General features: G+C 39.6%; 1 protein-coding gene across 7 annotated transcripts in view; it reads left to right on the top strand.

Annotated features, from left to right (window-relative positions):
• Positions 1 to 27,958, top strand: part of cobl (cordon-bleu WH2 repeat protein) — a 352,002-nt gene that overhangs the window by 154,020 nt on the left and 170,024 nt on the right. For all 7 annotated transcript variants that reach the window (XR_009644700.1, XM_060824844.1, XM_060824845.1 and 4 more), the window contains 3 exons: positions 9,279 to 9,489; positions 10,021 to 10,249; positions 20,106 to 20,200. Coding sequence is in view for 6 of the 7 variants with exons in the window: in XM_060824844.1 (XP_060680827.1) it covers positions 9,279 to 9,489; positions 10,021 to 10,249; positions 20,106 to 20,200 (535 nt within the window). In the remaining variant the exon portion in view is untranslated. The remainder of the gene's footprint in view (positions 1 to 9,278; positions 9,490 to 10,020; positions 10,250 to 20,105; positions 20,201 to 27,958) is intronic.

The following is a 27,958-nucleotide window of genomic DNA, read 5'->3' as shown; positions in this document are numbered from 1 at the left end:
TTAAATCTATTCATGATTACAGGTATCTGCATAGCATACAATACTCCTGAGATTGTTGTTCTCATCACGTCCTGAGATCCATGGTCAATGTGATGCGTCAGCATGTGCACAATCTTGACCTCTCTCTCATCAGCACTCCCTCACGCTGCACAAGGCTCTCCATGTCCCCAGTTCCATTTCATTCTTGCCCGCATTTGATTCCTTGACAAGAAATCTTAACTCTTTTTAAGTGTTAAGGACTGGAAGCTCTGAAAACTGACATGGAATGATTTGTCTTTGGATCCTTCTTCCTGTTCTCTTCCCTCTAACTCCATCCCATCTTCTAACCCCACCTCTTGAGTGTTTACTTACCTTCTGACCTTCCACATTCTGATGCTGAACACTCTGTGCTCAGCAAAGGATTTTGCTTTTTGCTTTATTTCTTGTGTCTCTACCTCAATGAATTTTAGGCAGGTCATGACGTTCAATCTTTTTCTATCTCTATGCCCCGGTGTCTCCTCCTCACTCTCTATGGATCCTTTTTCTCATCTTCAATACTGTCCCTCCATCTGGACCCATCCCCTTGATCTCTTACCTACACCCATCTATTCGTTGTGAACTGTTGACATGATATTGGCCATTTTAATTTCTTTGCTCTCTTCACCCATTCCAATGTTCTGCGTGAGAGTGTTTATAATAAAATTTCACTTTGGAATACAGTCTGACAACCTCAATCCAAAAGTGAAATTAAACTTAAATAAAACCAATTACATAGGTATGAGAGAAAGTTAGTACCTAAGAAACCTCTGCAAAAAGGCTAGTATTATAGAGCCTCAGCTCCATCTCCAAGGAAGCAGACACAGATCCCTTGGAATAAACATCAACTGGATGCTAACTTGCATGATTTGTAGAGACTTTCACCTCAGTAGATGCTCTATTTAAATTAAACCTGGGGACACAATTGTTGAGCACATTACTGACACCTCTCTGTAGCTTTTCAAGGAAGAAGCCCCCAGGTTTCAGACACTCAGAGGACTGGCAGAGGCCAGCCTGCTTCATCCCAGGCTGAATTTGTGCCCTGTTCTCTGCCATAAATGACTTCATTACGTTGCAGAGACAGCATAGGAACATGATGCCTGTTTGCCAAAGATGTTCAGTAACCTGAAAAGGAGACTGTTTACATCACAATTAATATATCCACTTTACCTTGAAAGTCCATGACTTCGAAAATTACCTTGGGTATTTCACTGGATGGATCTAAGTCAGTGCTAAAATTAGTGAGTGCGAACAAGGCATGCTTAGATACTTTGTCTATGTCAGCTCAAAAGCATCCTGTGTAAATGCATGAGTTGCATGCAGTAACTTGAGTGAGAATGAATAGGGTGTTCAAGAATTGTAGTAGTAACTGAGTTGGTTCAAGAGCAGACATGAGTTTGTGAGACTGGTGCTTTGTGACACATCGTGAGGATGAAGTGTTGAGAATAGTGGTCACGAAGCATGCAGGGATGTCGTGCAGAGAAAACAGTTACATGATTGTGGGACAAGCATTCAATGAGCTGCAGCCGAAAAGTTCCCATGCTGTTTTACCTGTTGGGCTTTTTTAATCTCTTGGTTTCTTAATGAAGGAGAGGTGAAGTGAAGTGAGAGTGTGATATGACCAGGGCAAGTTAGGGTATTTATGACATATAAATGCATGGAAATAAGTCATTTACCATAATTAAGGACTTTGCTTTCTTGGATGCATCCAGCTTTAGTATGGGTGATATTGCCTATTTAGTGCATACTGACTTTAGCACTGAGTGAAACGCTACTACCCTCTGTGTTGGTGTCATTGCTCTTTTTGTTGCATATTCAAGGGTGAGATTCTGAAGTCACCATTTAATGTTGTAAATTTGATTGCTGAGCTGGTCGATTTGTTCTCAGGCATTTTGTCACCATACTCGGTAACATCGTCAGTGAGCCTCCAGTGAAACATTGGTGTTCTGCCCTGCTTGCTATTTATCTGTCTCGGTTTGTTGTGATGGGTGATATAATTTCCGGCTCTGTTTCTGAGAAGTTAGTAAATGGGATGCAAATCTATATGTTTGTTAATGGAGTTCTGGTTTGAATGCCAGGCCTCTTGGAGTTCCCGTGCGTGTCTTTGTTTAGCCTGTCCCAGGATGGATGTATTGTCCCAGTCGAACTGGTGTCTCTCTTCTTCTGTATGTATGGATACCAGTGATAGTTGGTCATATCTTTTGGTGGCTAGTTTGTCCTTATGTATCCTGGTGGCTAGTTTCCTGCCTGTCCGTCCAATGTAATGTTTGTTGCAGTCTTTTGTATATGATGTTTGCTCTGTTCTTGTTGGTGTGGGGTCCTTTAAATTCATCAGGAGATGTTTCAATGTGGTGTATGTTTATGGGCTATCATAATGCCTAAGGGCCAGAATAGTCTGGTCATCATCTCCAAGATGTCTTTGATGTATGGCAGGGTAACTAGAGTCTCTGAGCATGTTCTGTCTTCTTGTTTAGGTCAGTTGTGCAGGAATCAATTGACTGTGCATATTGGGTACCCATTAGAATCATAGAATTCCTACAGTGTGAAAACAGGCCCACCGGCCCAATAAGTCCACACCGACCCTCCATTTAGTATCCCGCCTAGACCCATTCCTCAACCCTACTATTCGACATTTACCCCTGACTAATGCACCTAACCTACACATCCCTTAACACTATGGGCAATTTAGCATGGCCAATTTACCTAACCTGCACATCTATGGATTGTGGGAGGAAACCGGAGCACTCGGAGGAAACCCATGTAGACAAGAGTCAACCGAGGCTGGAATCGAACCTAGGTCCCTGGCGTTGTGAGGCAGCAGTGCTAACCACTGAGCCACTGTGCAGCCCCATTATTCATGAATACGTTGTATAGATCTTTTTCCTCAGCTTCTCATAGTTCCTGTGTACTGCAGTTTGTTGTGGCCGCGAGGCATCATGGTAGCCCACAAACCTGCCATCACTTTGAAACAGGTCCTTGTGAATTTAAAGGACCCCATACCAGCAAACTGCAGAACGAACGTCATATACAAAATAGCCTGCAGGGACAGGGACATTGGACAGACAGGCAGAAAACTTGCCACCAGGATACATGAGCACCAGTAGCCACCAAAAGACATGACCAACTATCACTGGTATCCATACACACAGACAAAGAGAGACACTAGTCAACTGGGACAATACATCCATCCTGGGACAGGCTAAACAAAGACACGAACAGGAAGTCCAGACATTCTAACCCGAACTTCATTAACAAACATTTGGATTTGGAGTCAAGATTAGAGTAGTGCTGGAAAAGTACAGCAGGTCAGGCAGCATCCGAGAAACAGGCAAATCACCATTTCGGGCAAAAGCCCTTCATCAGCCCTTCATATAGATTTGGACCCCATTTACTAACTTCTTGGAAACAGATCTGGAAATGATATCACCTACCACAACAAATTGGGATTATCACCCACCACAACAAACTGAGACAGATAAATAGCAAGTGGGGAAGAACACCAGTGCTTCACTGGAGACTCACTGATGATGTTACCTAGCATGGTGGCAAAACGCCTGAGAACAATTCTACCAGATCAGAGAGCAAATTTACAACCTGATCCACAACTTGAGCTACAAATGTTATCCAAAATCTCAATCACAATTTAAGGCTTAAGGGTAAGATTATGCGAGTTTTTCTCATTGTTGAGTTTCAGATTTGTTTCATTCTTGCCTTGTTTAGTTACTTTATGTATCGTTACTCTCACAATGTCACAGGAGGGAAAATTCCACTTAACATATTTGCTTACCCAATCCTTAAATAGGAATTATAGCAATTTTTAAATCACAGTTGGCCACCTTATCTATAATTCCCTGGTTTCCTTCTGTTATTTTGCTAAGATAGCAGAGTGACACTCATAATTTTCCAATCCAAAATAACTTTCCATACATTGAGAAACATTGCAAAATTATAGTTTGGGTCATGTGCTACATTTTCACTGACTTCCTTTATACCCATGATGGGAACCTGGGGATTTGAATAGACAAGAACTTGGTTTGAAGACAGATATATATGGCAGTAGTATAGGAAACTGCCATACGCTTAAGTTACCAAACAAATTGATTGAGTTATCTGTCTGTTTGATCAGATAAATCTAATTACTGATTATTCAACAGTTTGGAAATCTTTCATTATTGCTTCAATTGTAATGCTGCAAAGAAAAGTTTGAATGATAGCAATTGCCATGAGGTGAATAATCTAATTTTGGGTGTACTTGATTAAGGAAAATAAATGCAAGCAATTACTTTTAAGGTAGATGTTCTGTGCTCATTGTGCAAACAGTTTTATCTTTGTTTTTGAGAAGATTCATAGAAAATGCTAACATTCCTTTGAATCAAAATCTATTGAGAAGGCTACAGAGCATTCATGTTTGTATCTTTGCATTTCATTCCTGTGAAGTTTGGACCGCTGACATATCATGTGATGTCTATTAAAGAGCGACTTCCCCCCTCAAACTTGACAAGCAAACGACATGATAGTTTTTCTTTCACCTGTCAGGTTTCCTCACTGAATTCTTTTTGTAGAAACCATAAATAATTATTTGGACGACCCCAGCCATTAATACCTCTTCCAAGTACAATAGATCCTCCCTAGCACTGTGATAATAGCAGTCATTACTTATGCCTCGCTCTGTAAATGAAAAGCTGTATAAGCACCCTCTCCGTAGCATGCCCCATGAAATTCTTTTTATGTCTGCAAAAATACTTCTTTTTGAGCTCTGGAAGAGGTTGAATGACAAGCACCTAAAGGAGTTATTTTGTTGAACAAAAAAATTGAGCTTTACGTGATAGTTGATTGGCTACTGTTATCCACAAAAAAAACCTAAATGTGGAGCACGGTTGAAAGTATACGATGAATGTATTTGCAATTGATTTGGGAAGCTTTCCATTTAATCAGACCGAATAAAGTAACGCAAGTTATTGCTCTTAGATGTAGACTCTCCCTAATTTGTTTGACATTGTTGTAACACTATGGCTAAGACATTAGACTCTGTAGCACCATCAAAGTTTGTAGTGTTAATACACAGTGTTCAGAGATGTATTAGGCAGCTACAGCATTCAGGAAAGCAACAACTCTGCATGAGATGTAGGTGCTGTGGTTGAAGGACCTCTGGAATTGCGACGTAATGAAGAAATGGACTCTATACATTATTTAAGATATTTCCTAAAAGCTACCTGCTCAGTCCTAAAAATGTCTTTTGTGGTTTAGTAGAAAATCTTCATTGGTAAGGTCCGTTGAAGTCCTTTGTAATATTTTACTGCACTAAACTTGCACTTATACAAAAACGAAATCAACAAAGTACTCAGCAGGTCAGGCAACATTTGTAGAGGGAATCAGAGTTACATTTCAGGCCAATGACCTTTTGTCAGGAATGCATAAGGAGTGGAGTTTGAAGGAAAGCTAGTTCAGAATGAAAATTGTACCTTGGTTTAAGGTAGAAATCGATAGCTCTGAGACTATTCTCGTGGAGATAGGATTTGAAAGGATTGAGGATCTATAGTGAAGAGGAAATAGTTGGAGCCAGGAAACTTGAAAATATTGACACAGGACAACAGAAGAGTCTTGGATGAGGATACATAAAGAGTATACAAGAAAGAAAAAAAAATGGAATTGACTGGAAGAAATAAGTTCAATGAAGTGGGAGCAAGCTGCAAAAGCTTTTTTTATTAATGTTAGGAGGGGAATAGAAGTGTGCTTCTTGAGTTTGGAGGGGTGGTGTAGGTTAGAGGTTATGGAGGAAAGACATGGTAAAGTTAGTGATAGTCCTTGACAAAATGACCTGATAGTCAGTAATGATGACATGGTTCACAGGGAGGTAGGAGACAGTGCTGATAGTTGGCATTTAGCCGCTGGTAGATAGAAATTCATACAACACCAGTGATATTTGTGTTGATGCATTGGATGATGACGTTAAGGTTGGATCTATCAGAGTGGACTTCAGCAAGTTCAGAGAGAAATTGGTTAGAATGGCAGAGAAGAGGAGCAGAGAATTTTAGATTGCTGATGTCAAGTTCTCAATGAAAATATGTAGTTAGGTAAGAGACCAGAGGGAGGGGAGAGAATATTAGAAACATGTGAAGGAATTTGTTAAGTTCGTTGGTCCTAATCAAAGAAGTGGGCTCAAAGGTAGGTACAGTGGAAGAACAGCTCAGTTCCATGCTGAGCTCAAAATTGAATGCTGTGTATGTTTTGATCGGAGTCACGATTGGGGGGGACATGTAAATGGAAGAATCTGAGATAGTTGCTGAAGATGGATGTTCAGAGTTTGACAGGGGAAGGTCAAGATATTGTCAGTGGATGGTAAAGGGTGAGATTTGAGGAAATTATGAGTTCAGAGAGAAGAGAAAGGAAAGAAGATCTAGATTGGTGTTGTACCTGTGAGTTAGTGTAACTTGCAAATTTTTGCATCTGAAAGGAAATGAAAAGTTTTTTTTGACTCACCTAATGAGGCAGAAGATGAATTATGGACTAGCTTTGAGATAGAAAGAGTTCATGTTTCCTAAAGGGCAGAGTGTGACTGTTCGTGTGGTGCAACATGCATTGAGAATTCATCTGTAATGCAGTAAGATCAGTGTTTTGAAGAGGTCTGAGTATCTTGGATGTATCCGTGATTCTTACAAGAAGGGTAGAGATTAAGTTGGAATCCATCAAGTTGGAATAAATTGACGCTGAAGGCAATTGCTGAAGTGGTCTTCTTGAGCTATCTGATAAACAGTAAAGCAAATTGAAAGCAGAGGAACAAGGTAGAAGAGACTATTGGAAGTCCTGTTGGAAAAAAAGAGTGAAATTTCTTCAAGGCAGATATTCCTAGATGAGAAATGGCAATGATTTGAACATTAATCCAAAAGCATAATAATGCAGATGCTAGAAGTTTGCACTTTTAAAAAATGGCAAATACTCAGCAGGTCCAGCACCACTTGAGGAGAGAATTTTGAGGACAGCACAGTGGTTAGCACTGCTGCCTCATAGAACCATTGATTCTAACTGCGGGCAAATGTCTGTATGGAGTTTGCACATTATCCCGTGTCTGCATGAGTTTCCTCCGGGTGCTCCGGTTTCCTCCCACAGTCCTAAGATGCCTGGGTTAGGTGGATTGCCCATTCTAAATTGCCTATAGTTTCCAGGGATGTATAGCTTAGGTGGATTAGCTTTGCGAAATGAAGAGTTAAAGGGATAGGGTAGGAATTTGGGTCTGAATGGGATGGTCATTTGAGAGTCAGTGACTTGATAAGTCACATGGCCTGCTTCCACACTGTGGAGGTTCTATGAAAGCATTACATTTAAGGCAGTTGTCCTTTCATCAGGACACCTCCTCAAGATAGCACTCTGTATATGATACTGACTCTCCATTTTGTTTCTCTAAAATTGTAAATACCTTCGCACTTTCCCTTTATTAAATTGCATGTGCCGTGTAGCTTCCTATTGCTGTAGTTTACTGAGGTCTTCTATTATCGTGCTCAATATTTATAACTTTGCCAAGTTTTGCATCACCACAAACTTTCATACACTAACAGTTATACACTAACAGCCTCATTGAACTGGTGTCTGGTGGCATTGCAACTCAACTTGATGCTGTGGATGCACATTTGGAACTCTATGATACTCCTACTGACAAACACAATTGCCAATATACAATCCCAGTTTTCTTTCACTGTTCTTAATTTTCATTAATAAATAAAATTATGTTTACGAAAAGATTCATTGACTCCTATATTGGTATGTCAGCTAAGGCTTTTATACGCTCAAGTTGTGAAGCTTGAATGATATAGGTCGGGTGGTCGAGTTGATTCAAACTAAATAAATTTAATTGTTTTCTATAGTTCTCTAAATGTTTGTGTTTGCGAATTGTATTTTGTGCATTTATGGTTTTATGCTTCATATATACTGAATTAGAAACCATTTCAAAATGAGTGAACAGTTGAAAGATACTGTAAAATGTCATGCTTCTAAATTTTGTGATCCTTTCATGGAAAGGTTCAAGGTGAGGGCCGTACTGAAAAGCATTTTTAAGTTAAAGTTTGCATTTGAAGAATTCAATTCCCAGGAAAGTAGATCGCTGAGATATATTATAAGTCTCAAATATGTTGTGTAGACGAGCATCCCACCAACAATAAAATATGATTTGACATTTTCGCCTCTACTCACATCAGATGCTGTGACAGCCCTATTCACTTGAACTCTGGGGAGGTTATTGCTGAGTTTGGCTGGTGAACTGCATGCTTAGTAAGGGTTGTGAATAATCAGGTTTGACTTGAAGCAGAATCTGAAGTGAGGACAAGGGGGCAAGGCGTTGGACAACAAAAACCTGAGGAAGTCAGGAAACTTTAGAAAGACGAGCTTCTGCCCTCAGAACTTGTCTGATTTTGTCAAGTTAGACAACCCTACGCATTCACTATTTTGAGGTTGTTACAATGAAACAAAACTGCATCAATTGAACTGAACAACTCTGATCATACATGCTGCTCTATATGTTTCACTTCACTTTGGAATAAGTCATTCTAGCTAAAGTTCATCCCATGTATAAAGATAATAAACAAAAACATGCAAAAATGACAGAACTATTCAAATAGTAGCAAAGTACTATGGATGTTAGAGATCTGAAATGGAAACAGAAAATGCTGCAGAAACTCAGCAGATCTGGCAGCAACTGTGGAGAGAGAAACGAAGTTAACTTTTCAAGTCCAATATGACTCTTCTTTTGGAATAGTTCTACAGTTGTTCAGGTAAATGTGAATCACTAAATAAAGTCCAACAAAAGGACCCAGGTGGACACAAATTCAATGATGGCATCTGATATACAAGAGTCATACTGGATTTGAAACATGAACATTGGTTCTTTCTCCATTAATGCTGCTAGATCTGCTGAGTTTCTTCAAGACCTTCTGTTTCAAGTTATTTAATTTTTATCACAGAAGTATTCTAATGTTTCTTGAGTTTCGATACAGAGCAAGACGAGTCAGTTCTCATAAAGATAAATTTGTGCAAATTGACCAAGGGTGACTGATGCTACCAAACCTGAGAAGCCATCTGTGGCAAGTTTGAAGTGCCATTCAATTAAAAATTAAACATTAAATAAAATCACCAATTAAAAGTGAGTTATAAATTTATTAATGTAATGTTTCAGGAACAATTTAGTTTTTCATTTAACAGTTTTCAGCACAGATGATTTGTCAGTTTGAAAGGCTGCATACATTCATAATTTTTGATTTTTTTTTCCACTACAGTAAAGCAGTGATGGATCTCTTGATTGATCTGTGCAGCCAATATCATTTAAATCCAACTCATCACACTCTTGAACTGCAATCCAGAGAGACGTGCAAACCATTGGGCTTCAAGCCAAATACTCCAGTCGGAGTTTTGGATATAGACAAAGTGCTCATAAAGCAGAAAGTTATTGAGGAGAAGCCAAGACGACCCCCACCTGTAGTGCCTGAAGTAGGTAACAAATCAGAAGCATTGTTGTATGTAATTTTCCCAAACCCTTTTATGTTAATTGTGCCATTAATCGAATGATTCAGTGCACCCAAAATGTGATGCTCAATTAACTTGCTGTGCTAGATTATCTCCATTTACCAAAATATTCACAAAATTGCATAGCAATGTGGCGAAGGAGGTTTAAAAGGTTAGGAAACAATAACTTGTGCACATTTGATGGGGCTTAGAAATGAAGGATGATGGATGAGCTTGAATAGATTTTGAGAATTTTTATAATTTATGAATGCTGCTTCATTTATCCAGTTGGTGGCTAACATATTTCGATACACAGTTTCAATTTATTGTACAATGAATATATGTGTATTTTATTGTGTTCTATGCGCAACGTTCTTAAAAATGTCTTCATGATAGAATGTCAAAAGCTAATAAAATTACAAAATTACCAATGGTTAAATGAAACATTTATCTATTCTGGTGGACACGTTGTTATCATTTGCCTTGATCCTTAATCTAATTTGTTTACTATTACAGAAAACCGTGAGGTTGGTGGTGAATTTCCACAAGACACAAAAAACTGTGGTACGAGTCAGTCCATTTGTACCCTTGCAAGATCTGCTACCAGTTATATGTGAGAAATGTGACTTCAATTCAGATCACCTTGTACTTCTGAGAGAAAACATCAGAAGGGAAAAGGTAGATCTTTCAAAATCGTTAAATGATTTGGAAACCCGGGAATTGTATGCTCTGGATACTAGCAGAGGTGAGTTTGTCCAGAAACAGCATATGTTGCTACTGGCCAAGTCAGATCCCAGTCATGAACCTATCTTGATTTTGTTTTGATTTTAACAAAGTTGTCTCTCATTAAAGACAAGCACACAATGCTGCAGATTTTGCTTTAATATGAACAGCATGGAAGTTTATTATAAAAGGAGCTAAAAGAAGGTATAATAATCAAATACTTGCAATGCACATTGAAAGATTTTAAATGCACCATGGAAGTATAATTGCAATAATCTCAAAACACTCCTTTATAAATTGAAAAGAAAACAAAGTAGCTTTTGTATAGTGCCCAAATCACCACCAGTGCAGTCTCAAAACAACATTCCTGGTGCAGTACAGTATTCAAAACACCCTTCGTATTCTGTTCAAACCAGTATCCCTGTATCTAACATTTCAGTAGGTTTAAGTCACTGGGGACTTCGATTTTTAAGCTTGAACTGCAATAGTTTCTTCCTGGAACTATCATGCACTTGAGATTCACTGCATTCAGCTTAAATAATCATTTATAGATTTTTAATCTGGTCTGGAACTAAAACAAACACTTCACTCTAAGGACCTATCTCACGAGATCCTCTTCTCAAGAGCACTGCCCTATGCAACCAAAATCTTCATAAGATTAAAAAATTACCCACATTTAAAAGTGAAACTAAAAGTTTCTCCCACACAGCCAAGGGTGTCTCTCTCAAGCTCAAAAATAGATTCCAGAACTTTGTGACAATCCTTGGAGGTACTATTACTTCCCGTGTTGGAATACAAGCAATCTGAAATAAACAGAAGTCCATTAGGCAACAAAATCCATCCACTTAACAGCCAGGTTTCAAACGCTATACATTTTGAAAATCACTATATTTACAAAAATACTTACAAGTTAATTATTAACATCAAATGCATAGAAAAACCCACCAATTACTAGTTCAAACCCAAAAATCCAACTTACAGCAACTAACATTAAAAGTTACATTTATACATCACTGTTTACATCACATTATTTTAATTATTATTGTATTAAAATCAGAGTGTTTCTATCTTGAAAGACACAATATACTTTGTTAAGCCACAGGATTTGTTCCTTTGGAGGAATTTGTGACTGCATGTTAAAAAAAAATTGTGTAGCTAACATCTGATATAATGCAATATTATAGGATTGGATTCGAGGCTCCACGTGACACGGCAGTATTAAGGCACTGCTATTTGCTGAAATACTTCAGGAGTGAAAGACAATTTGTGTGTTAAAGTTCTGCAAATCAGTTTCTCAAAATTCACTTGATTGTCTGCATATTTAATTTATGAGAGAAAAAGAAGCCAATGCCAGAACTACTCAGCTAGAGTTTTGAATTTTGAGCACTTATCCAAGATATTCAGTTTGGTAACTTTTTACAAGCTCTTCACGACTGGATTGTTTTAAAAAAAACTAGAAGCTTAGTTGCATCTTTAATTCAAATGAACTGTTGCTTTCACTGAATGTAGTTTGCTTTAATATTCCCATTAAGCTGTGCATACACAAAAGTTTGCAGCAATTGTTTAAATACTGTATTGCACAGTCTACTCCCAAATTACCTCCTAAAAGATTCCATGTGTGTTTTGGAAAAGAACCATTTATCTGCATTGATGTAAACAGATTTCATGCAGCAAATACATTTTTGAGGATTCAATTATTTACAGTCTTATTTCAAATTATATCTATTTCTGAATAGGCTGTAGGTGATTTTTAATACCTTACCCCTGGCCCCACCAGTGCATAACTAAATTATACTATGACGTAAACAAGAACCTTGAGAAAGAAAGAACTTGAATTTCTATAATCCAGAACATTTTCTATTTAATTATTGTCTCATAGTTTGAAATAAAATACAGCCAGTATTTACAAGATTTTTTTTGCAGTTTTATTTGATTATGGTAGATATCTGTGACTTTAAAGCTCACTTAAGTAGAAAACTGATAATTTCAATAAATTCCATTTTTTTTTGTTAATACTGTGCCTTTTTTGGAGCTGTTATTCCATTTGCTGTTTTGCGGTGGCAGATTGTTACAATTCCAGACGGAATATTCCAAAATCACTGAGCTTCTGGTGAAGGTGGATGAACAGGCAGCCCTCCTTCATTCATCTGTCTCCTCAGCTGGTCACAATAGAATAAATTTTAAAAGCTTTCTTTCCCTTGTGGATACCTTTCTTCAAGACCAAATGAATTTTTGTTTCAAAAGGTAGTCATGATTTGGAGGTGCCGATGTTGGACCGGGGTGAACAAAGTTAAAAAATCACACAACATCAAGTTATAATCCAGCAGGTTTATTTGGAAGCTAGTGCTTCGAAATAAACCTGTTGGGCCGTAACCCAGTGTTGTGTGATTTTCAACTTTGTTTTAAAAGGAACTAAATAAACCAGGCTCAGGAAGTATAAATGTAATACACCCACACATCAGGACTAAACTGTGAGTCCGAAAGAAAAGCTTAAAAATATTGATATCAGCGTGTCCGAGTCATTTGTGAAGAATAGATGGTAGAATATTGTGGCCGTTACACTGGATGATGGTTGACATTGATAATTGAATAGTTGATTTTGAGATTCTTGTCTTTGTGTATGATTGAAATTCTTTTCTCCTGGTTCCTTTAAATGATGACTGGCGGAACTCAAATTGAAGAAGACTCTTGTTCCTTTCTTTACCTGCAATGTAGGGATGCTAATGGCTGTTTTACCATCTTTACTTTCACGGCACATTAGTAAATATTCTAGAGGTCTCAAACATGCACATACCAACAGTTGTGTTGTCGTTATGCCTTTTTTTGTATATCATCCTGCTGATAGAGGGGTGAATAGTCAGCCTCTCATTATCTCCTCCTTTGGAGTCTTTCTGTTTGAAGTTTTCCCTGACTCTGTGCAGGTGTGACATTTCTTGGAGAAAGTGAGGACTGCAGATGCTGGAATTCAGAGCTTAAAAATGTGTTGCTGGAAAAGCGCAGCAGGTCAGGCAGCATCAAAAGAACAGAAGAACCGACGTTTTGGACATAAGCCCTTCTTCAGGAATGACATTTCTTGGGCCCACACTGCACTCTGCCAGATAGTCCTCTTATTTAAAAAAAACTCATGCTGAAATTAAAAGCCCAATATCTCCATAAGCCCTTTGGGATTTTGACCCATCGTCATGACACAGATCTAGAATAAGTCTCCCATCGTGAAAATCAAAAACTTGATGACTGTTACTGGATGTGAAAAGGAATGATAACTTACTTTAATTTTACTCACATTAACTCAAGAGCTTTAATGCAATACTCACATTAATTTCTTGTGATTTTGTAGTCTTGCAAGATAATGCAAAATAATTTACTATTGTTAAGGGTGTATGACACTAAACTAAAACTGTGCTGAAAATGATCTTTTCCAGCTCGCAGCTTACCTTCCCTGTCTCTTCTACCTTGAACAATTAAGGTGCTTATGAATTTCTTTGTCATCAAGTTTGAGGCCATTTGTCCAGCTGCCTCTGCTGTTTCCTTTCTTTTTCCAACTATTGTAATCCAAGCTTTATTTAATATTCCCCACTGTCCTTACCCCAATCTCATATCTTAGTGGCTGTGTCTCCACTGATATTGCCTCTATTGCCTTGCAACACTGCTGTCATTACCTTTCTCCTAAAACAAACAAATCCTTGAACTCCTTTGCTGTTGCAGTCTTGTGCTCCATCTCAGTCCTCTCTGTAATGTATCCTGATTAACAACAACAACAACTTTTGTTTATATGGAATGTTCAATGTAGTTACATATCCCAAGGTGCTTCACAGAAATGTTATCGAATACAATTCGACACCACACCATATGGTTGGTTATCAAAAGCTGACAGTTGCCATGGATCCTCAGTGGCATTTCTTGGTCTTTGGTGGTTGTCTGTCATCTGTCTCTCCCCTCTGTTGTAAGGAATAATGCAAGACAGAGAACAAAATGTCAGTGACTATGGGTGGAATTTTCCGGACCCAGAAGGCAAAGAAAGAGGTGGGAGGTCTTGAAAATGAGGTGGACTGTCATTGCGACTGATATTGGATACTCTTTCACTTCGGTGCTAATAAGTTTGTGGTAGGAAGACACATGGCACAACTTTCTGTACTGCCTGCACTTGTCCCTTAACTGGTCAGTTAACAACTACCTGAGGGCCCCCCCAACCTGGGCTACAACTTTTCAGCACTCTGCAGGACCACTGACAGGTGGCCTCTCTGATCACAGGCCAACAAATGAGGGTCATTTCCTGACATGAACTCATCTGGTAAAGCCATTGGATTACCCATTTGACAAATACCTCTTCCTGTTTTGGTTAAAATAGCAGCGGGAGTAGCATGAGATAGTCAAGTGACCATTAAGTGGCCACTTAAGGTGCTCAGTTGGTCCAAGGGCTGTTCAACACATCAACTAACCCTTTGGAAAATCAGAAAAGACAGGTAAGAATTGGTGAAACCAGACTATATTTTACAATACACCCCTGCCGTCTCCTTGCAGTCAGGGGAGGTGTGTCATTAAATTCCAATATCCAGAGAAGCCAAGGATACAGATGCTCAGTAAGAAGCTCCCTAGGAAGAGGCCATCCTGAAAATGTCTACTGTAAGTGAGTTGATTGTGGTCAAATAACCTCAACAGAGACCTGGCCTGTGTGATAAACCTCCGACCTTTAGAGAGCCAGAATCTTGCAATGTGATAATTCTGGATTTCCAACACAAATTCATTTGCTCGGAATCCGTGGAGGTTCTGAAAATGGATTGACAGATTGCCTGATCAGAAAGAAGCGGTAGATAGTGTCTGTGCTAGGAACATCATTCTATACCAGTGACTGAATAATAAGACTCTGGAATCAGTGTCAACAAGTCTACTATTTTTACTTTATATTCATGACCTCAATTTAGAGCTAAATACAGTCCGGTTAAAATCATGAAGTGAATGAATGGAGAAGTGCATTGGAATCTTAGACAACCTGAAAATGAATCTGTGGAAAAGCCTATCGCAGATTAATTTTTTTTGGGTATAGGTATAAATTTTGTGCACATTGAGAGACATAAATTGGCAACATGCATTTAATATGATTGAAATTACCAGGGTTGAAGTTGAAGAAAGCTAGAAATGGTAACAGTTCAGTGGGCAGCAACAATGTACTAAACAAATAGGAAGCTAAACTGTACAGTTGAACAGTTTGTACATGCAAGATGATATAATGTTCAAGTTGAGCAGAGTCATTGTCAGTTTGCAACTTCAAGACTGCTTCCATTTACATTCAAAGACACGAGAGAGATCTTCAAAGGTTGGAAGTGCCGGTGAGCCAAGAGGTTAATGACTCTTGTCTGTAAAGTGATCTATCAGGCAACAATAGAGAAGCTTGGGATTTTTAATAATGAAAGGTGATGAAACGAAGCCTTCAAGGAGTGTACCCACTGGTAAAACAAAGAATATCTGCAAAATCTGGACTGACTTTTACTAGGTCTCTACAAAGATGAGCTGTAAGGTAAAATGGAAGTGAAAGCACTGAGGAGGGAATTCTGATGTGTCCTGAACTGCAATGGTATATTCATAGGGCAGGAACATCAGCAACGTGGCTGTCTACCTGGTGGCTAATTATATTAATCAAGTGCTTGATTAAAGATCACTTTCTGCCATTTATCAGCACTCTCTGTGTTTGGTGAGACCCTGGAGGTTCTCCATGTGTATTTTGGTACAGGGAGGATGTGAGGAGGGGTGGCTCCTTTATGACTGGTTTTGGGAGAGATTATTATTGTGAGCTAAGTGGCCATACTCCGATAAATCACTTAGGTGAACCACAGTTGCAATTATGTGTCAATAACAGACCACAGAGCTGAAATTTACAGGACAGTGTATTCCCAGCCATCCTTCTAATAGGTTGCCTTCCACGGCAAAGAAACAAATGTATTCTGGACGTAATTGATCTTAATATAATGGAAGTGCATCTTCTGTGCTTCAAAGACAAGAATTTCCACCTTAGGTAGTTCTGAAGAGAATCATATTGGTCTTGAAATGTTAACTTTATTTCCTTCTCTACAGATGCTGGCAAACCTGCTAAGTTTCTCCAGCATTTTCTGTTTTTATTTCAGAGAGTTGTTGGCCAGTCAGAACCCAGCAGCTGTCCAGTATTGGTAGAGTGGCAGCACCAGAAGTGACCACTGCCAATATGTATTTGGGCGTTGAAGGAGCAAGCTGTATTGGATCGTGACTTTGTAAATGGTTGCAAGCTGGAAAATCTTGGTGTGGAAGTGATGGGTGAACCAGTTTTAAGAAGTTGTTGGAAGATGGTGAACTTATTAACCTTGGGGTGGACTTAGGAAGGGTGGACCTACCCTCACTAGCTCATACAGCTTTGGGGTGAGGTATCATCCGAGAGCCATACTCCTCCTCATTGTAGTCAAAAGATGGAAAACAGAAGATCTGTGTCAATTGCCAGGCACTCACTGTGGAGACTTAGTCTTGACCTAGGATTGAGGAAGAATTGCAAGTTCTCAAACGTACAAAATATTTATGCAGTCTCAATTTAACCCATGGTTATAAGCTACCCATCGTTGAACAAGAAACTAAAGAGATGGCATTCCAATCAAGCACCATGGGACGTTGTAAATGCACAAGAATGCTGTTGGGGTTCTTTAATGCCCCATTACCTTTATGTTTGTGATGAATAAATTAGTTTCCTGTCCTTCCTTGTGTATTTGGATGATATACTCCTCTTTGGCTTGATATTCAAGGTCACATAGGCCGTTCCCACCAGTGATTAAAAAGTCCTCAATTATAACCAGAGGGTTAGTGAGTTATTGAATTGTCCACTTTGGTGTTCATGTCAGATTCATAGTGATTGGAGATGCAAATTTAAGAACTTGATCCTACAGGAACTTTACAAAATCTTTGGCCTTTCTAAGAGCCACAGCACCCATATCGCCATATCATCCAGAGGGTAACAGATAGTGTGAATGATTCAACCATACTCTGCATGACTGTCTGCGCACCTTACGTTCTAAGAGTAAACAAAAGTAGCCTGAGAGCTTTCAAGAACTGATATATGCTTATAATAGCAGCTCGAAATCATTCATGGACTCTTCTCCACACTACCCCTCCTTGGATAAGATTCTGTGGAACATCTTCTTGACCTCACCACATTTTCTGAAGGAGGAAAATAAGTAAATAGCAATCATCACATGTGGCTGAGCCAGGCATTCATATTGGTATACAAGAGGACAGAGAAGGAAGCAGTAAGAAGAAAAGCATTGAGCAATTGCAAGTTTGATAGGACTGCCCTTCCAATCAGTGTAAGGGTATTATTCTAAAATTGGAATATCAGGGGTCGAAATAAGATACAGGATGTGTTGGACCCTGAACATGATGGAGTCACCAAAGGTCTGGACACTGGTGACCACACTTATGTTGTTGAATTGGTAGCAAGAAGGTAGCCTCAGAGAGAGGAGTTGGTTCTGGTTCAGGAGACAAGCACTTACTCAGGGTATTGTACAACCTGAAGTGTTGGTGAGTGATTTCTTGTGTGAGTGGAGTTGTATGGTGGTAAGAAATCTGAGCGTGACTGTTGTGTTTTGAGTCTAAGTAGTTGATCTGTTGTGGGGAGGCCTCCTGTTACCCTGGAAAACTGCACAGGCCTGGTAGGTTGGAGGTGGAAACTGAAGCAACAACTTCAGCTGATAATGTAGCTCCTGGAGCCCGAAGAGACTGAGAAGGTTTTCTTAAACTTAGGCTGGATATCACCTCAACCCTTGTCATTTATCCAGATTGGTAATGCAAGAAGAGAACACTACCACTACTGTGGACTCAAACATACTAGCCATCATGGTGTTATTGAACCTGGTAATCATGTAAGTGCTTAGCAAATAGTCACTGTGTGCCTCATGTATTTGTTGGGATGACATGTTTCAAGGACAAAGGTCATAGAGTTTTTAAAGCACAGAAAGAGACCCTTCTGCCATTGTGTCTGTGCCAGTGTTCAAACATCCATCCATTCTAATGCCATTTTCCAGCACTTGGCATGTAGCTTTGAAAGCTATGGTGTTTCAAGCATTCATCTAAATATTTCTTAAATAACTTGAAGATTCCACCTCTACTTCACTTTTAGGTAGTAAGTTCCAGATACCCAGAACCCTCTATGCGAAAAATGTTTTCGCAAATCTCCTCTAAACCTCCTGCTTTTTACCTTAACAAGGCTGCTGGTTGTTGACCCCTCCAACAAGGGGCAAGTTTTTTCCCTAACTACCTGGTCTAAGCCCCTTAGAATTTGGTATACCTTACTCAGATCCCACCTTAGCCTTCTGTGCTTGAAGGAAAACAATCTTAGACCATCTTATCTCTTCATAACTGAATTGCTGTTGTCCAGGCAACATCCTGGTGAATCTCCTCTGCACCCTGTCATGTAATCAGATCCATTTTATAATGTGGTGACCATAACTACACTTGGTACTCCAGCTGTGGCCAACATAATGTTATATACAGCTCCATCATTATCACCTTGTTCTTGTATTCACTGCCCTGAGAAATAAAGGTAAGTATCCCATATGCCTTCTTAACCACCTTATCTGCATTTCCTGCTGCTTCAAGGCTATATAGACATACACAGCAAGGTCTCTCTGATCCTCTGGACTTCCTAGGATGTTGCCATTCAATGTGAACTCCTTTACCTTGATAGTTCTTCTAAAATGGATTACTTCACATTTTTTAGGACTAAATCCCAGTTGCTGTTCAACCCATACATATCAATCTGTGGTTTAAGGGTTTCCTCCTCGCTATTTATCATACCACCAATTTTCGTGGCATCTGCAAACGTACTGATCATACCTCCCACATTCATATCTAGATTATTATGTACATAATAAACAACAAGGAATCACTCCGAACTCTTTGGTATGCCAGTGAACAGAAGCTTCCATTGACAAAAGCGCCATTTGAACATCACCTTCTGCTTCCCACATAAAGTTAGTTGTGTCGTGTGTAACAGAATAGCAGGTGGTGATGGTGAGGGAGGATGTCGAGTGAGGTGACCTCCAGCAGCAAATGATCACAGTGAGGGCGTGTAGCTGGAGCAATCAAATGGACCCTTTGTGGAAACATGGGTGTCCATAGGACCATAAGACCATAAGACATAGGAGTGGAAGTAAGGCCATTCAGCCCATCGAGTCCACTCCGCCATTCAATCATGGCTGATGGGCATTTCAACTCCACTTACCAGCGTTCTCCCCGTAGCCCTTAATTCCTTGAGACAACAAGAATCTATCAATCTCGGAAAGATGTGCTGATGGGAAGAAGGAACAGATGGATAGTATAAACCACAGACTTCATTCCAAGTAAATACTGTAAATACTCCTTGATTATCCTTAATTTCCTCTCATGTTTATAATGACCTGATGCCAGTAGAATAAAGAATCTCAATGTTATGACCCTCTGCATATTCAATTCCCATGTTACGGAGGGAATGAAAAAGATTGACATTGCTTGTTTTCTCAGTCAGTCTTACCTCCTCCTTGTCCAGTACTAAATAAGTAAATTTAGCTTTTAGTGAGAATGTTGGTTCTTTCTTTTTATAATGCATTTTAGATGAGGGTTTCTGAAACAGAAGCAAATTTCAAATAAGAACAAAGCTTACAGTTACATCTGTTTTCCAATTCACACAACGTATCACTTTAAATTATCAAAGCCTGCATAGATTCAAATGTTTCTGTGCATTGTTTGACGATTCAATGTGGAATATTATTCATAACTGCATGTATAAGAACTGCAATTAGGTACTGGACAATTGGAAACTTTTCTCTACATAAGTATATTTTAACTATTTATAGAAAGCAGAATTTAATTGACATTTAATTTTACAGAATTGAGTCAAAGTGCTTCAACACTCACTGGCCTGAATGAAAAAGAAGAAAAAGGGCTATTGGACTTTTTCAAAATTGGCAAAAAGAAAACAAAAGTAAGTATGACTTTTTTAAACTCTGCCATTCTGTTTCTCTGTATAATGTTCTTCAACTGTTTATCCTATCTTGAAAACATTTATTTTAAATACATTCTTGATTTTGTTCAATAATAAACCCATACTACTGTTCTCTTACTTATCAGATAAAATGATCCTTGTCAGCATTGAGGTGACCAGAGTACAATGACAGCATTTCATACTGAGAAGTATTCAAGGTGACTATTGGTTAATGATAGGTTATTCAGAGTAACACTAATTACTGCTATAATTTATCCACTTAAAGAGAGTTCCAAAAACAATCTTACATATCTAATCGTTACAGATACTTCAAATTGCAATTGGATGCCAGGAGTAATCCTACATTTATATTCTTCACAACCTGCATCCTTTGTTTTTTCTCCCATATCCAATAAACCTCATTTGTGGAAGCAGGTCTGTGTTGGACATCTTTCAAGGAGGTTGGAATATAAGAGTAGGGATGTCTTACTACAACTCTACAACACGTTGGCGAGACTACTATTAGAGTACTGTGAGCAGTTTTGGTCACCTCATTGAAGAAAATATTTTGTTGAAGGCATTCAGAGAGAGCTCACGTTGTTATTTCCCAGTATGGAAGGTTTGCCTTACAAGCAAAGATTAAACAGAGGCACTCTACTCATTGGAATTTAGAAGAATGAGGGGTGATCTCATTGAAATATCTAGGATTGTTAAGGGGCTTGACAGTGTAAATGCTAAGAGAACTTTTCCCCTCATGGGAGAGTTGAGGACAAGAAGACATAGTCTTAGAATTAAGAGGTGCCAATTTAGATTGAAATGAGAAAGACTGTCTTCTGTCAATTCACTTATACAGTCATAGATCACAGAAATGTACAGCACGGAAACAAACCCTTCGGTCCAACTTGTCCACACTGACCAGATGTCCCAACCAAATCTAGTCCTGCCTGCCAGCATCTGTCCCATATCCCTCCAAATCCTTCCTATTCATATACCCAACCAGATGCCTTTTAAATGTTGCAATTGTACTAGCTTCCACCACTTACTCTGGCAGCTCATTCCATACACATACCACCCTCTGCGTGAAAAAGTTGCCCGGTAGGACTCTTTTATATCTTTCCCCTCTCACCCTAAACTTATGCCCTCCAGTTCTGGACTCCACTATCCCAGAGAAAGGACTTTGTTTATTTATCCTATCCATGACCCTCATAATTTTATAAGCCTCTATAAAGTCACCCCTCAGCCTCCGGCGCTCCAGGGAAAACAGCCCCAGCCTGTTCAGCCTCTTCCTATAGCTCAAATCCTCCAAACCTGGCAACATCCTTGTAAATCTTTTCTGAACCCTTTCAAGTTTCACAACATCTTTCCGATAGGAAGGAGCCTGTTAGGCCTATATTCTGTACTTAGAAAGTTGAGGTGTTGATCTATTTGAAATATGCGGATGCTGAAGGGACTTGACAGGGTGGATGCTGAGAGATTATTTTGTTTGGATAGGAATCTAGGACAAGAAACAAATTCTTACAATAAAGCACCCATTTTCAAGTTAGGAGATTGATTATTTAGGATTGAAATGAGAAGAAGCTTCTCGACACAAAGGATTATGAATTATTGGAACTATCTATTCCAAAGAGAGCTATGGGTGCCACATTGTTAATATGCTCTAGGCTGAGATTGATAGATTTTTGATCTCTCAGAATCAAGGGACTTGGAGGGTGTGGCAGAAAAACAGAGTTGAGACAGAATATGAGCCATGATGATATTGAATGGCACATAAGGTTCAATGGCAGTTTCTTGTGTTCTTATGAATGTCAGAATGATCAAGAGTGGTGGATGAGAAGAACAGTATACGGGTAGAAGAATTTTGTATGAGCTGAAATTTACAAATGATGAAACGTGTAAGCTGGTCAGTAGAATACTGAAGGAGTTGCCTCTGCAGATCACAAATGAAGGAATGAAAGCTTTCCCAGAGATCGGCAGAAGGCGGAGTTGAGGACAGGGAAAGAAGCAATTTATGTGATAGTAAAGAAATGAGGTTGGAAATTCAGACCAAGATGGATGTGATTATGTAGAATGTCTTTCAATCTAACTGAGAAGTGGAATAGAATCTGTGACAAAGCAATGGAGTTTCATTATTGTGAAGGAAACAGGGAATGTAGGAAGGGAAATAGTTATATATTCCCTTAAGATTGCTCTATCTTTCAGTCGCCATCACTTTTATTTATTTTAATTGAGAAGTTTTTTCTTTACAAAATTGTAAAATTACATAAATATAACAATTTAAAATGATAACAATAATTACAGTAAACTAATTACTACTCTACTGTCCAAAACAAATCAAAACTACACTCACCACAAATCTATAAATAAATAAATAGCGCCACGCAGTGCAACCACATTGAAGGTCCAAACTTTCAGGAGCATTAGTTATTACACCCATATTTAATTGGGATTCTTCCTCCCAGAGCACAAGGCTCACTGAACAAATGCCCTAATTAAAATGGCAGACAAGTCTGCATCCAAGAAATTCAAAAAGGGCTGTCATGTCTTATAAAAAAACTTATGTTTTATGGTGCACTATATTTATGAGGAAATCCAAAGGTTTGTGTTCCACAATTAACTTATGCCATCCCAACAGGCCCGGAGGGTTCTCAGACTCCCAACTCATCAATATGTTCTTCCTCACACAATAAGTGAGAATGTTAAACAGCCCTTCCCATCTGAAGAAGAAATATTCAGCAAGCACAAGAGAAGAGATACTGGGTCTACCTTCACTTCAGTCCCCAGGACCTCTCTATTACTCCTGCCACAGCGCTCCAGTACCTGCAAAGTTTGTGGCATGACTACAAACAATGAGGGGGGTACCTATGCTTAATTTGCACTTGGGGAAGATTGGAGATGCTTCCTTTTTGAATTTTGCAAAACTGGGGCCAGATGAACCCTATGAAGAACCTTCAACAGCATGGCGTGTGTTCTGTTACAGATCAAGATCTTTCTTGCGTTCTCTCAGATGTCCTTCCAAGTCTCTGAGGGGATTTTCACTCCCAATTGTTGCTTCCAGACCTCACATAGTCGCTCAATGTCATTTGAGGCTCCGCACCCCTACTAGTAGGTGGTAGAGAGTATTAACTGAGAGAGTACTTGTGGCATAAAGCACTCTCCTCTTTGTGTCAGACCTATAGAGGTTGGTCAAAAGCGTAGCCTTCTTTTGGATCATGTCCCTAAACTGAAAGTAACAAAAAAGATCTCTGCGGGACAATCCATACTTGCGGCTCATTTGGCGAAGGACATCATGACCTCCACCTCAAACAAGTCTTCCACACTGGACACTCTCCTAGTTGCCCACAGTTTGAATTCCATTATCCCTGCTGGAATCCTGGCGTACCAACTATAGGGGCAAGAAAGGAGGTTTTAGTTAAACTGCCTTCGCTCTGTCGCATTGCTCTCCATGCTTTGACCGTATTCATAATGGATTCCTACAGTATTCCATAATGTTTCTCATCTTATCCACAAACTACAGATTAGTAAGGGGGCAGTTTGCATGTGAGGCCTCGATCTCCGACCATATTGATCTTGGGTCCTCACAAGCTCAGTTGCTCACGAAGGACAGAAGGGAGCTTAGTTGGTATCTCTTAATATCTAGAAAGTCTACTCCCCCAACACTTGGGGTAACTGTGATTTGGCTAACTTAATGAGGGGCCGTCTGTGACGTCAAATAAAATAACTAAGCCAACCAGTGAGTCTTTGCAATGTTTGCCTGTGAAACATCAGGGGCAGCATTTGCATGGGATATAACAGACGAGGAAGGACATTCATTTTGCTAAGGGTTATTCGACCTAACCAAGAGATTGGAAGGACCTCTCATCTTTGAAGGTCTTTTCTAATCTTGTCAAGGAAGTGAACAAAGTTAGCCTGAAATAATTGATCAAAGGTGGGTGTAACAAAAAAACCTAAGTGTAAGAAAACACTCCCTCGTGACCATTTAAAGGGGAATCGTAATTCACCTTCGATATCAGATATTCCCTGAAGACATATTTCCCACAGACATAGCTCTAACTTTGCAAAATTGATCTTATATCCCAAAGAAAGAGCCAACTATATTAATGCAGGATTCTGGGTAATCCAAGATGGAGGACGGGAACATTTCTGGCTTTAACAGCTGCTCCTTTTTGAGGTATTTTAGGTGTTGGAGGTGATTTCCTTGAATTCCAGGAGAAGCAATTACTGTTTTATATGCTGCTGCATTGTTTTGGAGCTTTGGAGAAAAAAAAAGTCAAAACAATAGCACTTTTAAAAAGGAGAAGAGCAGACAAAGGAAGCAATGGTGAGGTCAGTGCGGTGGGGGGGGGGGGGGAAGAGAGAGAGAGAGAGAGAGAAAGAAAGAAAGAAATCCACATTGCTAATTGACAGAGTTAGCAGTTATTGCCTTTGCTGTTGGATTCGTGTATCGCTAGACATCGGAGTGCATCTGGAAAATCTCAAAAAACTGTAAAGTGTGCAACTAATCTCGGAGGAACCTTTTTTGGAGAGGACACAGCACAGAAGCAGATTAGTGGATTTGAAGCGTGGCCTTAAAATTAGTCTGCAGTAGTGAGTAGAGTGGGTTCTTTCTTGACTATATGTTTTATTGAGCTATATCTCTTGATTAAACTTAAAATATAAGCCATAATTAGTAATTTAACCTGGAGTAGGGTTTTGTAGAGGAATAAGACAGTGCTATTTTCTGGGTCTGTAGATTGAAAGAAACAAAAATGGTCCTTAGTAGAGTGATAGCTCTTCTTGTCGGATGTGAGAGTTTAGGGAGAGTTTATGGGTTACTGAGGATTATACCTGCAATAAATGCCGTTGGTTGCGAATCATATCAGATTGAATGGATCAGTTGCAGAGGCAGTTAGAGGTATTGAGGAATTTACAAGAGCAAGGGGATGTGATGGATGGCAGTTATAGGAAGGGGGGAAAGTCTCAGATACAGTCACATAGATGGGTTAACTCCAGGAAAGGTAAGAGAGATAGCTAGGTAGTGCAGGAGTCTTCTGTGGCTGTCCCCATTTCAAACAAGTATGCTGTTTTGGAAAAAAGTAGGGGTGATGGATTCTCAGGGGAATGTAGCATGAACAGCCAAGTTTCTGGTATTGAGACTGGGTCTAATGTAATGAGAGGTACGTCAGGTTCCAAGCGATTGATTGTGTTTGGGGACTGTCTAGTCTGAGGTACAGACTAACGTTTCTGTGGCCAGCAGCAATAAGTCAGAATGGTGTGTTGCTTCCCTGGTGCCAGAATCAAAGATGTCTCGAGAGCGTGCAGAATGTTCTCAAGGGGGAGAGGGGCCAGCAGGAGGTCATTGTACACATTGGAACCAATGACATAGGAAGGGAAAGGGTTGAGATTCTGAAGGGAGATTACAGAGAGTTAGGCAGGAATTTAAAAATGAGGTCCTCGAGAGTAGTAATATCTGGATTACTTCCGGTGCTACGAGCTAGTGAGGACAGGAATAGGAGGATAGAGCAGATGAATGTATGGCTGAGGAACTGGTGTATGGGAGAAGGATTCACATTTTTGGATCATTGGAATCTCTTCTGGGGTAGAAGTGACCTGTACAAGAAGGACGGATTGCACCTAAACTGGAAGGGGACTAATATACTGGCAGGGAGATTTGCTAGAGCTGCTTGGGAGGATTTACACTAGTAAGTTGGGGAGGGGTGGGACCCAGGGAGATAGTGAGGAAAAAGGTCAATATGAGACTGGTACAGTTGAGAACAGAAGTGAGTCAAACAGTCAGGGCAGATAGGGACAATGCAGAGAACAAGGTAGGACTGATAAATGTAACTGTATTTATTTAAATGCAGCAAACCGAACAGGGAAGGCAGATTAAGTCAGGGCATGTGTAGGAACATGGGATATCATAGCAATTACAGAATCATGGTTCAGGGATGGACAGGACTGGCAGCTTAATGTTCCAGGATACAAATGCTGCAGGAAGGACAGAAAGGGAGGCAAGAGAGGAGGAGTGGCGTTTTTGATAAGAGATAGCATTACAGCTGTGCTGAGGGAGGATATTCCTGGAAATACATCCAGGGACGTTATTTGCATGGAAATGAGAAATAGGAAAGGGATGATCACCTTATTGGAATTAGCAGGTTTTGAGAAGACCTGTAGCTCAGGTTGAGGTTCTGAATGTAGGTTTGCTCACTGAGCTGGAAGGTTCATTTTCAGACCTTTCGTCACCCTATTAGATGTCATCCTTCAATGGGCCTCCGGGCGAAGCACCGATGATAATTCCTGCTTTCCATTTATATGTTTGGGTTTCTTTGGGTTGCTGATGTTATTTCCTGTGGTGATGTCCTTTCCTGTGGTGATGTCATTTCTTGTTCTTTTTCTCAGGGGGTGGTAGATCGGGACAAACTGGATGTGTTTGTTGATGGAGTTCCGGTTGGAATGCCATGCTTGCAAGGATTCTCATGCATGTCTCTGTTTGGCTTGACCTAAGATGGATGTGTTGTCCCAGTTGAAGTGATGTCCTTTCTCATCTGTATGTAAGGATACTAGTGAGAGAGGGTCATGTCGTTTTGTGGCTAGTCGATGTTCATGTATCCTGGTGGCTAGATTTCTGCCTGTTTGTCTAATGAAGTGTTTGTTACAATTCTTGCATGGTATTTTGTAAATGATATGAGTTTTACTTTTATGTTGTCTGTATAGGGTCTTTCAAGTTCATTATCTGCTATTTAATGTGTTGGTGGGTTTGTGGCTACCATGATGCCAAGGGTTCTGAGTAGTCTGGCAGTCATTTCCGAGATGTCTTTGTATGGGAGAGTGGCTAGGGTTTGGATGTGTTTTGGGTACCCATTCTTTTTGAATACATGGTAAAGGTGATTTTCCTTTGCTCTACGTAGTTCCTCTGTGCAGTGTATGTTGGCTCACTGAAATAATGTTCTGATGAAGCTGCGTTTGTGGATGTTGGGATGATTGCATCTGTAGTTTAATATTTGGTCCATATGTGTTGTTTTTCTGTAGATGTTGGTTTGAAGTTCCCCATTCGCTCTACTGTAACATCTAGGAATGGCAGTTTGTTGTTGTTTTCCTCCTCTTTAGTGAATTTTATGCCAGTAAGGGTATTATTGATGGTCTTGAAGGTTTCCTCTAATTTGTTTCATTTAGTGATGACAAAGGTGTCATCATGTAGCGGACCCAAAATTTGTGTTGGATGGTTGGCAGAGCTGTTTATTCAAGTCTCTACATTATTGTCTCTGCTAAGAACCCTGATATTGGAGATCCCATGGGTGTTTCTTTGCTTTGTCTATAGGTTTTGTCATTGGAGATTAAGTGTGTGATAAGGCATAGGTCCAGTAGCTTGAAGATACTGTCCTTGCTGATGAAGTTAGTGGTGTTTGGTGTTTGTGTCTTTGGGTCTTCTAATAATGTAGTCACTGTTTCCTTGGCCAGGTTGATGTTGATTGATGTTAACAAGGCTGTTACATCAAAGGAGACCATTATTTCATCATCTTCTATCTTAGTGTCGTTGATGGTCTTTAGGAATTCTTGGGTGGAGTGGATGGAGGTGGCATAAGTCTTCTACTAAGTGTTTTAGTCTTTGGTGTAGCTCCCTGGCCAGTCTGTAAGTTGGTGTTCCAGGTAGCAAGACTGTGGGTCTGAGGGGGGCTCCTGGTTTGTGAATGTTGGGTAATCTGTAGAAGCGTGGTGTGTTGGATCCGTCTGGTTTTATTTCTTGGAAGTCGGTCTTATTTATTTCTCCGGATTTCTTAAGTT

This window comes from Hemiscyllium ocellatum, chromosome 5 (assembly GCF_020745735.1).
Source record: "Hemiscyllium ocellatum isolate sHemOce1 chromosome 5, sHemOce1.pat.X.cur, whole genome shotgun sequence".
NCBI classification, from domain to species: domain Eukaryota; kingdom Metazoa; phylum Chordata; class Chondrichthyes; order Orectolobiformes; family Hemiscylliidae; genus Hemiscyllium; species Hemiscyllium ocellatum.
This window is presented reverse-complemented; position numbering and strand designations above follow the sequence as displayed.